The sequence below is a fragment of the Pangasianodon hypophthalmus genome, chromosome 10 (assembly GCF_027358585.1).
Source record: "Pangasianodon hypophthalmus isolate fPanHyp1 chromosome 10, fPanHyp1.pri, whole genome shotgun sequence".
Taxonomy (NCBI): domain Eukaryota; kingdom Metazoa; phylum Chordata; class Actinopteri; order Siluriformes; family Pangasiidae; genus Pangasianodon; species Pangasianodon hypophthalmus.
In genome coordinates this window covers 25985538-25997834 of record NC_069719.1, presented here as the reverse complement: position 1 = coordinate 25997834, position 12297 = coordinate 25985538, and the positions used below count along the sequence as shown (strand labels likewise).

Sequence of the window (12297 nt, the reverse complement as noted above, 5' to 3'; positions counted from 1 at the left end):
TATAACAACCAGTCATTTAATTGCACAAAGTAAAAGTCAAGAAAAATAATAAATTAATTTAGGAATCAAAATTAGGTTTTTTTTTTGTTGTTTTTTTTTTTTTTTTTTTTTTTTTTTTGGTAGAAGAAACATGTTGTTAGGAAGGATCTCAGATTTAGAGGTCTTCAGAACATACAGCCTCCATCTCACTTCATTCATTATCTTTATCTTTCTCCACAACATGTCTTTTCATGGCTTTACCTTTGGTGTATTGATTTAGTGTAACTGACAAGTGCTATTACACCTCCACTCCACTCAGGTATACTGCAATCAATAACCATGATTCTTGTAAACGATGTCATCTACGTTTGGTATTAGCTCATCCACATGAGTGTTTGCACAACAGCATGGGCTTCAGCCTTAATGTCACAGGGGTGAAGTCAGTAAAGCAGCATTCAACCTAGAGAAATCATGACTTCCACATCCTCAGTCTGTCTCTACAGTTGAGAACTTGAAGTTGGTCTATTCAAACTAAATATCCCCGACCTTGCTCAATACAATGGGGAAATCCTTTAAGAGTTGGGAGATAAATTCATCTTTCATTGAAGTTTCGTCACTCCCAAGCAACCCAGAAGGCTCTCCTGGGTTTACCAGGTAAATCTGGCCAACACCTAGTGTGACAAATCCAACTTACCACTAAGCAGTTATCACAAGACAGCCCTGGCCCTCTCTTTATTCAAGTGTCCAAAACATATGTCTAAGGTTATGAGCACCATGACTGTCCACAAGTCTCGCAAGAGTAAAGAGCTGGTCCATTGTTCCATGGCCTGAGCGGAACCTGCGTTGTTCCTCTTAAATCATAGCATAGACAATTCCCGGGAGGCTGAGGAGTGTGATTCCCTATAATGGAACACATCCTCTGGTCCTCTTTTTAAAAAATAGGTACCACAATCCCAGTTTGCCAGACCAAAGGCACTGCCCCAGATCTCCATGGAACACTGGCATGTTAACCACACAGCCCCAACCTTGTCCAGTGCCTTCAATATGTCTGGCTTTCTCTCCTCCAGCCATGGCACTACGAAGGTTGATAACCACTATAGTAATCTCAGCCACAGATGTGGACTCTGAAGCTTTTGCCAGATTCTGTCAAGTAACTCTCCAGGGTTGACCAGGTAAATGATGCTGGTGCAGCGTGCAATAATTCAATAATTCCAACTCACCACCAGTTTTTGATCAGTTGACAGCTCTGTCCCTCTATTCACCCAAGAGTCCCAAGCATATGGTCTCAAATCCTATGATACAATCACAAAATCATTTACCTTTGGCCCAATGTCTTCTCGTACCATGTATTCCTGGGGTGAGGGTAGAAGTCACTGTCTAAGGAGTCTGTGCTTAGGAGCAACACTGTGTTCCCACAGTAGCACTCTGGAGTCAGTACAAGATACCCTCTCAAGGACCTGCACCACCTTGCATTACTATTTGGGGCATATACACAAAATAACAGTCAGAGGTTTCTTTCCTGAGCCTTGAAACCTAATAGAGGCAACCCTCTTGTCCACCAGGAGACACTCCAACTGTGAGGCCCACAACCTGGGACTGGTGATCACCCCCACACCTGCCTGATTCCTGTCTCCTGTAGGAACTCTCGAGTAGGAGAGAGACCACCCCTGATCAAGAGGTTTGGTACCAGACACATTATTGTATGTGGATATGTGTCAGTCTGACTATATCTAGTCCACATACCATTCCGTATCGCACACTAATTCAGGTTTTTTTTTCCCCTGTCAGTGAAGTGACATTCTGCATTCCCAAATCCAGTTTCCATTGCAAAGGTCTAGCCTGTCGAAGACTGTCCATTACATTCCTGCCACCCAGCTGGCATTGTACCTGACCTCCACCTTTCATCTTGCAGGTGATGAGCCCACCATGTAAAAAGTGTGTCAATATTGTTCCATTCAGTCTTGACAGGTTGTCAAGAAGCTGTGTTAGGTGCATGAACATTAAGTGATATTTGCGGTAGGGCAAAAAATGGTGTCCATATACATTTAAAGGCTTATAGTGCTACTATATAGATAACAAAACTACAACCCCCCATCCTAGCTGTTTTATCTTTCAGTCAGAACCATTAGATCTGATGGGCATCCACATAGCAAAGACAAACTGATAGCGTTCTACAAATCTCTATGAAGCTGTTGTGTAAGAGGTCACCCATTGTGACCTCTGGCACTCGCGAGGGAAAATCAAATCAATCCTTCATTGACTCTGTCAGAGGGTGATGGAAAGCTAATTAAATGCCTGGGGCATGGCTGGTTGTTTCATGTGTGTGTATCCAGCGTAGGGCACGTCAGGATAACAGACTCACTTGCACACATTGATTGGATGGAGGTCTTTCTCTTTTTGTTGCTTTTTAACAAAACAAAGAAATTAGCGCAATTTGAAATGATTTCTACACTTTATATTCTTTGAACAAATCTATAGTTCAAAGTCTCTAAATAGTGTACAGTATGGCAAACACTATACATTGCCCCGGGTTTACATTAAACAAATTGTTATGGCATTGAATCTTGCGTGATTCAGTCTGGTCCAAAGTCTTCATCTAACACTTATGAAAGCAAATCTCACACTACTAGAGTGATAGGTCATGGTTTTGGATGGCTAGACACAGAGATGGACAATTTAGTTAACAATTGAACATAGCACATTGACTAGCTTGTCTTGTTTTATATATTATACATTACATTAATCAAATATAATTGAGAAATGCACATATAAGTTTGAGGTGCTTTCTATATTTGAGCCACCATATTAATAAAGATCACAACGATAGGACAATTACAAATTGTTTTGTGGGAGGTAACACTATGGTGTAAGGGGTTCTTGGTTGGTTGGCATCTGCCATTGGGCATTGTCCAGGTCCTTTCAGATCAATTTCTTCATCCTGTTAACTCTGCATCCAGCAAGCCCGTGGAGCATTCACTGTAGCCAGCATTATGCACAGAGAGAAGCTGTGTTCATAACACAACTCCACAGTTTTAAAAATAGGAAAAAATGTGACTTTTTTTGCAAGAACATGAGCATCTTTCTATCAAGAAAGGTAATGGACACTTCCTGTTGATATGTGAGTTGCTTATTTTGGTGTAAAAATGGATTCTATCTTTTTGTTTGGGATTTCTGAAACCTAATTTTGCCCTGAGGAACTTCCATCCTGTTTCCCCATCAAAAGAAGACCTTAGAAATAATTTGGGAAGAGATGGATTTGCAAATGCTGATTGGATCTACAAACATTGTTGTTATCTGTTAAAGATTATGACAAAATCCAGTTTGGTTTTTCACGATGAAACAACAAGACTTTGAAGCAAATATATTTTTACATCAAGCTTTATGTATAGAAGACTTTATTTTAATATAACTTGAACATGTGGCTGTAAAAATGGGAGACTGGAACTTGTTGGGAAGCATCTTGGAGGAGGTTCACGTTCACTCCACCATCGTGGGCAAAATCTGGCTTACCATCCTGTTCATCTTCCGCATGCTCGTGCTCGGTGTAGCAGCAGAGGACGTTTGGGTGGATGAACAAAGTGAGTTTATATGCAACACGGAGCAGCCAGGCTGCAAGAACGTCTGCTATGACCAGGCATTCCCAATCTCGCTCATCCGCTTCTGGGTACTGCAGATCATCTTTGTCTCATCTCCTTCACTGGTGTACATGGGTCATGCTTTGTACCGTCTCAGAGCTCTGGATAAGGAGAGGCACAAGAAGAAAATTCAACTTCGAGCTGAGCTAGAAGAAACTGAGTTCTTGCTGGAGGAGCACAAGCGTCTGGAGCGAGAACTTCGCAAGCTAGAAGAACATAAAAAAATCAAAAAGGCTCCTCTGAGAGGCTCTTTACTACGCACATACATCATCCATATCCTTACCAGATCTGTACTGGAGGTGTGCTTCATTGTGGGCCAGTATATCTTATATGGAATAGGGCTGGATCCTTTGTTCAAGTGCGACAGGGTACCTTGCCCCAACACTGTGGACTGTTATGTGTCCAGACCAACAGAGAAGACCATCTTCATGGTTTTTATGATAGTCATTGCTGGGGTTTCTCTGTTCCTGAACCTCATGGAGATATCTCATTTGGGGACAAAGAAAATCAAACAGACTTTATCTGGCTTGCAATTCACAGAGGACAACAGCCTTTGCAAAGCAAAGCAAGCAGCAATGGCGGATTTATCACTGAGGAAAACAGCAAAAATTAGCATTCAATCTGGCCCAATGGACTCTCTGTATTTACCCAGTATGGGTTCAAATACCCTGATAGCTGAGCAGAGACATAGCATCTTTGCAGGTACGACTCTTCCTGTGTCTTGCCTAATCCAGACACGTCAGGACAGCCAAGGATTTATCCATAATGGACGTCTTCAAAGTCTTACAGAGCAACATAATGCTGAGGATCATCAAAATGATGACTTGCCTCCAGAAAGCAGCACTGGTTCATGTAGAGACAGCAGACTTTCAAACTCAGGCCAACAAAGTCATGAAGGTCAGCACATTCAAAGGCCAAGCCATAGTGAGATACCAGGCTGCATTCGTAACACTATGCACCGATCGAGCCATGTCCCTGAGCCAACTGAGGATGGCACAGACTCCTCAGACAGTGACTTCTACCCTAACCCCAGGAAAGCCAGCTTCATGGCACGGATGTCTTCAGACAGCGTCTCGGCCAGCCCATCCTGCCCCGGCACCAGGAGCTCCGAGTCTGAGCTCGGTTCACTTAATGACCTACCCATGAACCCACCACCGGGAGGACGGAGGATGTCAATGGCAAGTAGAGCCAAAAGACACACGGCCACTGACCTGCTGGTTTAGAGGCTCAGCTCTTGTAATACAGTCTTCTGTGAGTAGCTTGTGACCACTGTAAGACAGAGGAGTTTCATAATATAAATTCACAAATCATTTGCTGTTCAGTTATTTTTTAAGGATAATACTTTTCTCAGGGTTTTTTAATGGTTAGTTATTAAACTGTAAGCTTTCCTGGCATCGCATATTTCAGTTGGTGCAAACTATTATGACTCATTGTTCAGTCCAAATCTTTAGCCAAAGTGTGCCTGCCCAAAGAGGCATAAAGTCACAATAATTTGACTCAATATCACAATCACACATAGTCCTAACAACTATTTAGCCAATTGAAATATTTTTGGATCCTGACATCCTACACATCCTATTTCAGATCATCAATATACGTCTCAATTCCAGCAATTGATACATGAATATCTTTAGTTGTAACTATAATATTACTCAGTGTAAATTTGGTTTAATTTAGCAATATGGCTTCCACTCTTTTCATTCAGTAACTCATAAAATGGCACTTGATCCATTTTATTTTTTATAGTTATTTGTGCATAAAACATAATGTATGCATCGAGGTCATGAAATCGTATTGTGTATGCAGGATGATATGCTTCGATATCTCTGATTACGATGGATTTTAAAGCTCTGATACTATTAATTAATTAATTAATTACTAGTGTGATATTTATGTATTTAATATTGGCCTCAAATGGCATTCCATAGGTTTTTGAGTGTATTTACACCTCAGAACAGACAGTAATGCTAGACTTTATACTGATCCTAGCTCTAGATGGAAAAAAGGGACTTAAATTCAAGGTCAGACTCATACATAAGTGAGACACACCTCTGTTTTCAGCAAACTCCATAAACTCTCTGAGCAGCGCTTAACTCTGTACACATCTGAGTTCTGAATGCTGATATGTGCAATTTCTGTTAAATCCTCACTATACACTGAACTCAGCTCTGAATAATATGCAAAACAGAGTGACATAATGCATAAGAGTTGATATTGGGCAGGTAGCTAACTTTAGGATGATGTACAATAACGTCTATATTGTTTGGACGATTTAGGTTGGTTTGACTAATATGAAACACCATTTCTTCCCCCTCTGTACACTACCTTTTGTCTTTCAGAGTGTGTTCTTGGATATCTCTTCCATCATGAAAAAGTGATAAGGATGCCAAAAAAGAGCCAGAGGACTAGAGGACAGGCCGCAGGGGTGTCAACCATGTTTAATATGATTCTCCTTTTTCTGATAAGAAGGAGCTGGTTCTAACAGGGGAAAGTCCTGAAGGGATGTGCTGACATACAGAATGCTGAAATACTATATATTTTATTCATTTTTAAGCACCTTTTTAAAGATACCAGTCCTGCAAAACAAACAGCTTTAACCATGCTCTGTACAGCTCTTGCAATTCTGAACAAAATAAATTGTTTTAGTGCACAAACACACACACACACACACACACACACACACATATATGTGTGTGTGTGTGTGTGTGTGTGTGTGTGTGTGTTTGTGCACTAAAAATATATATATAATTATTATATGAAATCTGCATTTATATATTCAGGATTTATAAATATATGTTCACGAGTTATATTATGTTATATTCAGATTTCATATAATTATTTCCTTTCATTATATAAAATAAATTGTTATATATATTTTACTGTGCAAGTGTTTTATATATACATAGAAAAAGTATATATATATATATATATATATATATATATATATATATATATATATATATATACATATGTTATATACTTTTTCTGTATATATATATATAAAACACAGCACAGTAAAACAACCACACCAATTCTTAAAAATATCAGAACTCAAAAGAAACAGTAATTATTTTAACTCAAGAATGTTTTTCTTGACCTTTTTCTTGACAGAGAAGAATCTGGAAATAATATTCTGCTTACAGGTAGAATTTTCATGCATTCTCCTTCAACCTTTAACATATAGCAGTTTTTGGTAGTTGAACTTATGGGCTGCCAAATTATACAATATCAGTACAATTTAGTGGAGATTAGTTTGATTAATTGGTATCTGTGTCCAATCTGTCATTAAACAAACACACAAACAAAACATTTAGGGTTCTAAATATGGAATATGGGAGCACTCAGTAAAAATGATCCACTGCTAACTGTAGATCATCTGTGACATTAAAAGAAAATGTCGACATACAATAACAACAAACTCCTCAAATTTCTCAGCATCAAATTCTGATTTATGTCTTGTACCCTGCAATAAAAATAAATGTAAAAAAAAAAATAATGCTGTTTTAATATCAAACAAGATAAGGAAAGTATACTGAGTATATACAGACACACGTGATAGTCAAAAGTTTAAATAATTTCCTCGAAACGGTTTGATGTGTACGCCAGCAAATAGCAAAGCTAAGCAACTAAAAAAACTAATCACAGGATTGGTGACTATTTATACCATGGTGTTGATGAATTCTCAGTTCTGAAGGTTGATTTATATATTACGGCAGGTCTGCTGTACAGTAGTGCAGCTGTAAGACAGATCGCAGGTTTATATTAATGCGCTTGTTCTAATAATAATAATAATTAAATAATTAATTAAATAATTAATAATAATAATAATAATCTTATTATTTCAATAGTAACAACTTACACAGGGACATGCATATTTAACATCCATATATTTTAATCCTAATAATAACCATTTATTTAACATTTATGGAAGGAGTCTCCATAAATGGAAAACGGTAGGTTTTCCACCACATGAAAGTCTTCAGGACAGAGGAGGCTTGTGGTTTTGTGGTTTCTTAGTAACATGACAAGCTGCATAAGAGAGGCTAGGACATTTCTTTCCCCAAGTCAGTTTAACACTGTTGGTGTCATAAAAAATAAAAAAAAAGCAAATAAAATTGTAAGGATACTATCATCTGAATCAATTCAAGCATATACAGTATTTCTTCCTTCAAACTTTCAAAAGCTGTAAGCCTACCTGAGTCTGATGCTGACATGGACCAAACTACACTATGTGCTGGGATACAGCAGATAGCAATTTGTTTTCTTTGTTTCTAGCTGTCTCTATTTTAGCTTTTATCCACTTTTACACATAATGGTGTGCAACACAGTGTCAGAAACCACATAACAACTCTACAAAGATTTAGATATGCAGTTTGCACAATGATAAACTGGTATTTATAAGCGGTAGCTTTTGTGCAAAACGGAAAAAAAGGGATGCTTCACCAAAGTTTTCATCTATTCTCATGTATAAGATTAGTATTAGTAGATTTTTTTTAATACAATGAAACACCTGCAACAGAATTTAGACATGGGATATTTATTAAACAGTGTAGCACAGTGTAACATCTAGCAGTAATGACAAGAATGCACTGTGTGTGTGTGTGTGTGTGTGTGTGTATGTGTGTGTGGTTTGAAAATATACAGAAATACAGAAATTACTCTTATGATATATTATTAAAAGGCTGTACAATATACAATATTTAAAATAACAATATTAATCTACATAGTCTGTACAGTATAATGGCTATAATGTTATATTATGACTCTTGACCACAAGATGGCGCCGCAGTCTCACTTGTATTGTATTTCTGTAAATCTGGTTAAAGGTTTTCCGTTTTAATAATGAAAGACAAAATAAGCTTGGAAATCTGTCCTCGTATGACTCTTCTTTGTTTAAAAAAAAGTCTACAGTCTGAAACTAATAATTTCCATCATGTTCTCCTCACTATAAACGTAGTTGAGTAGTAGCCAGTTTTCTTTTCGAGGCTAACGTAGCTAACAAGTGAGGGAAGCATGTAGCTAGCAGCTTAGCATTGTGCTAAAAACTCCTTTTTGTGTAAATGGTATTACAGAGCCAAATGTTTATTTTTTTAATCTTTATTTCTCTCTTCTTGTTTCCTTCTCTCTTTCTCCTCTTCCACCTCTCTTTCTCTCAGTGCTCAGTTGTTGTTCTTGAGCTCTATATTTAGCTACTCCACCACTATAATAAGGCTACAGCGACAGATTGGGGCCTTCAGTGACACCATTTTATGCCCCTAACAGTACATTTCATTTCTCTAAAAACTAAAGTAGGCCTCATTTGTTAGACAGGAAGGGTGAGTGAAGACGGTTAAGTCACATCATCATCACCATCATCATCATGAGCATCTGCGTCTAGAGACCTTAACAACTCCATCAGGCAGAAATGCTTTCTGAGGCTACAGGAAAAACATAAGATAAGATATGACATTTTTAAAAAAATGGATGTAAAGCAAAGGTGAAAGACATTCAAACACACATAAAGTGTCCTTCACAACAACCCAATGAATAAAACCTACCACAACACTCTAAAAAATCTCTATAACTACCCTTTACTATGAAATATAATCATTCAAATTTTATTTTTCAAGGAATGCGTTAATCTGTTTAATCTCTCATGCTTAAAACATTCTTTTCCGTGAGTCTTTCATTATAGGTTGTGAAAAATGTCCCCCGACATTCACTCGACCTTGCTACATTACACATTGAAATATTTGGAATAGTCTACAAGTCCAAGAAGTTCAAGAGGAAGATGCATTATCCAAATTTCCTGAAGATAATGGAAAGAAACAAAATACATTCTTTCATTCGTCTTCTTCTTTCAGTTGATATTGTGATATCGGCTCATGAGGTCAATTTGAAAGTTACCCAAGTTAGAGTTTGAAAATATTAATTAAAAAATTTATAACAATTTTAAGGGACTCATTAAGTAAATGCCAGTTGCATGGATACTAGTTAACCACATTTTGTCTATTTGCTAATTGTATTGCTGAAAAAACTCAATATACAGCCAGTGTTAGCAAAGAAACCTTGTAAAAAAATTACATGTTATCTAAGATGGGTTAAAACATTTTGAATGTATGTTTTCTTAGATTAAATGTTTAAAATGCTACTAGAAAAGCTTCATTATGGGGAGTGTGTGGTGGCTTAATGGTTAGCACCGTTGCCTCACACCGTTGGTTTGAATCCTGCGTCCATCCTGTGTATGTGGAGTTTGCATGTTATCCCTGTGCTTCAGGGGTTTCCTCCAGGTACTCCGGTTTCCTCCCCCAGTCCAGACACATGCTTTGTAGGCCGATTGGCATTTTCAAATTGTCCGCTGTGTGTGTGATTGTGCCGTGAGATGGGTTGGCACCCTGTCCAGGGTGTGCCCCGAGTTCCCTGGGATAGGCTCCAGACTCCCCCATGACCCTGTGTAGGATAAGCAGTACAGAGAATGGATGGATGGAGTTACAAGGGCTAAATGGTACCTCAGGGGTAGAATCACCCAGTGGTATTTTGCCATCAGTATAAAATCATGTGTTTCTGCATACTGTCAGCAAAAATTTATATCATGCAATATGAAGTGAGTTGAAGCACTTTGGTACCGATTTAAAAGCATTCAGATTTCTGTCTGTATGTTTTCTGTGATTATTATACTTGCATTGCTATCGGAGCCTCATTAAATGCTTTTTGCCTTAGCACTTCAGTATGAGCTGATATTATAAGGAGTAGAGAGTAGAGAATTTTAATGGGTTGCACCATGCTGCTCACCAGTACTGATCTACTAATGGAAATAATTATCCTCAAATGAAACTGGTCAGTCAGTCTACATCACTCTGATCAGAAAAAAAAAATCCACAAGTGGAATCACGTGGCTCCAGGATGCAGTTGGACTGAACAGAAATTATGTCAAGTGATAGAAATAGAACAGCCAATCAGCTCAATCAAACTCTTGAAGTGTATGTGTATGGGTGTGTGTGTGTGTTCTGCCAAATGAAGACTTTCAGTAAGAAATATTCGAGAAAACAGTCTCCATGCCTATTGCCATGGCAACGCTCACGTCTGCTCCTACATCCTCTAAGAATCGACAGAAATAAACTCATATCTGCAGTGAGTCAGTGATTTAAAATAAATGAAAATGCTGTGTACACACTGTTCGGGCTTCTAGGGTCTTTCAAGCCAAATGTTTTGCAAGCTGTGAAAATGAAATGTGAATCATTGATGTGTAAGGTGTAATTGAAAAAAAACCAAAAAAACAGCCAAACACACAGTCACAGAGAGACTGAATCCAGCACCATCTTAATTGGCGTGTGGGACCCAGGTCAGGATTTTCTTTCAGGGCCCAGGTTTTAAGGGAATGTGTGTAGTGTGCATATACTTTAAGAATAAGCGATAGAACAGAACCAGCATGCCAATGACAGCATAGCAAAATAAGCATTTCTTCAATACTTAAGGACTTTAATTGCCTTAGCAGTTTACCAAAGACTATTTCTGTAAGGACCTTTACACCTTAAATGAGTCAAAGTCATAAGATTCCTGCGGAGTCCCACAGATAGTAAGTGCATACCAAGTGCCAAGTCAGCATAGTGCTGAGGTTCTCCCTGGCAGAGGCAGAAAGCCCACTGGACAGAAGGCACTGGTGCACAACCGACCTTCCCACTCAGTTCCGGATTCAGTCTTGCCTGTTGCCTCAAGGTGGACACAAGGGCCTGGTTTCCAATTCTGCTTTCACTAGTTGTCAGAATACACTGGTGGCTTCCTTCCTGAGTAGATCTTTTGTGCCAAATGGCACTCTCAACCAGGTCATCTGTTTCTGTGGTTTTGGCCCATCAGACCAAATCACCAACTGTGATCAAGCAGTCCAGGAAACAGCTCTGAATGCAAGAGCCACAAGCACACAGGTCTTGTATGCCTAAGATTTTCTACAAACGGCTGTATTGTCTGATTCCTAGGATTCTGACTTTTCTACAAGGACTGCTAAACTGCTCCATGTCCCTGTGTACCCGAAAGGGCCTCTTAACATCCCATAGCCATATTACCACCTTTCTAAACTGTCTCCACCTGTCACTGACATGGTTTCCTAAGCGCACACTGGGGGATCTCACTTTTCTGCTCGAGTCCATTAAGCATCTCCCTGTTGAGTGTATGTGAAAAGCAGAATTGAAATGGGTGTCTCTAAAAGCTGCCTTTTTGCTAGGCAGCTAAGAATTGAGACCTTGCATGGTCTTGCAATAAACTGCGTTTGTGCCAGACAACCCTAGTGCCCTAGTGGTTAAATTTGACATTCCTACCCAAGGTCATATCACCCAACTTTGTAAATCAGTGTACTGGCATTGCAGCTTTCAGTAAGGGGTCTCTGTGAAGCATTCCTTCCTGTGTCATGCAATATGATGTTATTTGGACTGGATGGCCAACAGATTAATGTTTATTTTTTATGGGAGAAATTTACATCACAAGGGTTTGTTTTGTATGTTTGTGGCATGGCAATGCAAAGATAAACTCATATCAATAAAAAGTTCACTTGAAAAGCTACTATGTTAATAATGTATTTGTGCAAAAGAGCATAACAAAATATGTCTCAACATTCCCCATAATTGCTGCACTGAAAACTCGTATCTGTTGCACTGTTATTTTTTACAAAGAAATGGGCACCTGACACCTCTGTACATGGCCTAACAGCTCT

At 38.7% G+C, this 12297-nt stretch overlaps 1 protein-coding gene across 1 annotated transcript; it reads left to right on the top strand.

Annotated features, from left to right (window-relative positions):
• Window positions 1–3409: 3409 nt before the first annotated feature.
• On the top strand, window positions 3410–6183 carry gja10a (gap junction protein alpha 10 a). Its single transcript, XM_026926682.3, has 2 exons — window positions 3410–4792; window positions 5954–6183. The coding sequence occupies exons 1-2, from the start codon at window positions 3410–3412 to the stop codon at window positions 5990–5992; spliced, it is 1422 nt and encodes a 473-aa protein (XP_026782483.2). The 3' UTR covers window positions 5993–6183.
• The last annotated feature ends 6114 nt before the right edge of the window (window positions 6184–12297 follow it).

Bases quoted from the DNA above. Each gene is read 5' to 3' on its own strand.
- gja10a (XM_026926682.3), top strand. From the start codon at position 3,410: ATGGGAGACTGGAACTTGTTGGGAAGCATCTTGGAGGAGGTTCACGTT. The intron at 4,793-5,953 runs GCAAGTAGAGCC...TTTGTCTTTCAG, and splicing joins GAGGACGGAGGATGTCAATG to AGTGTGTTCTTGGATATCTC.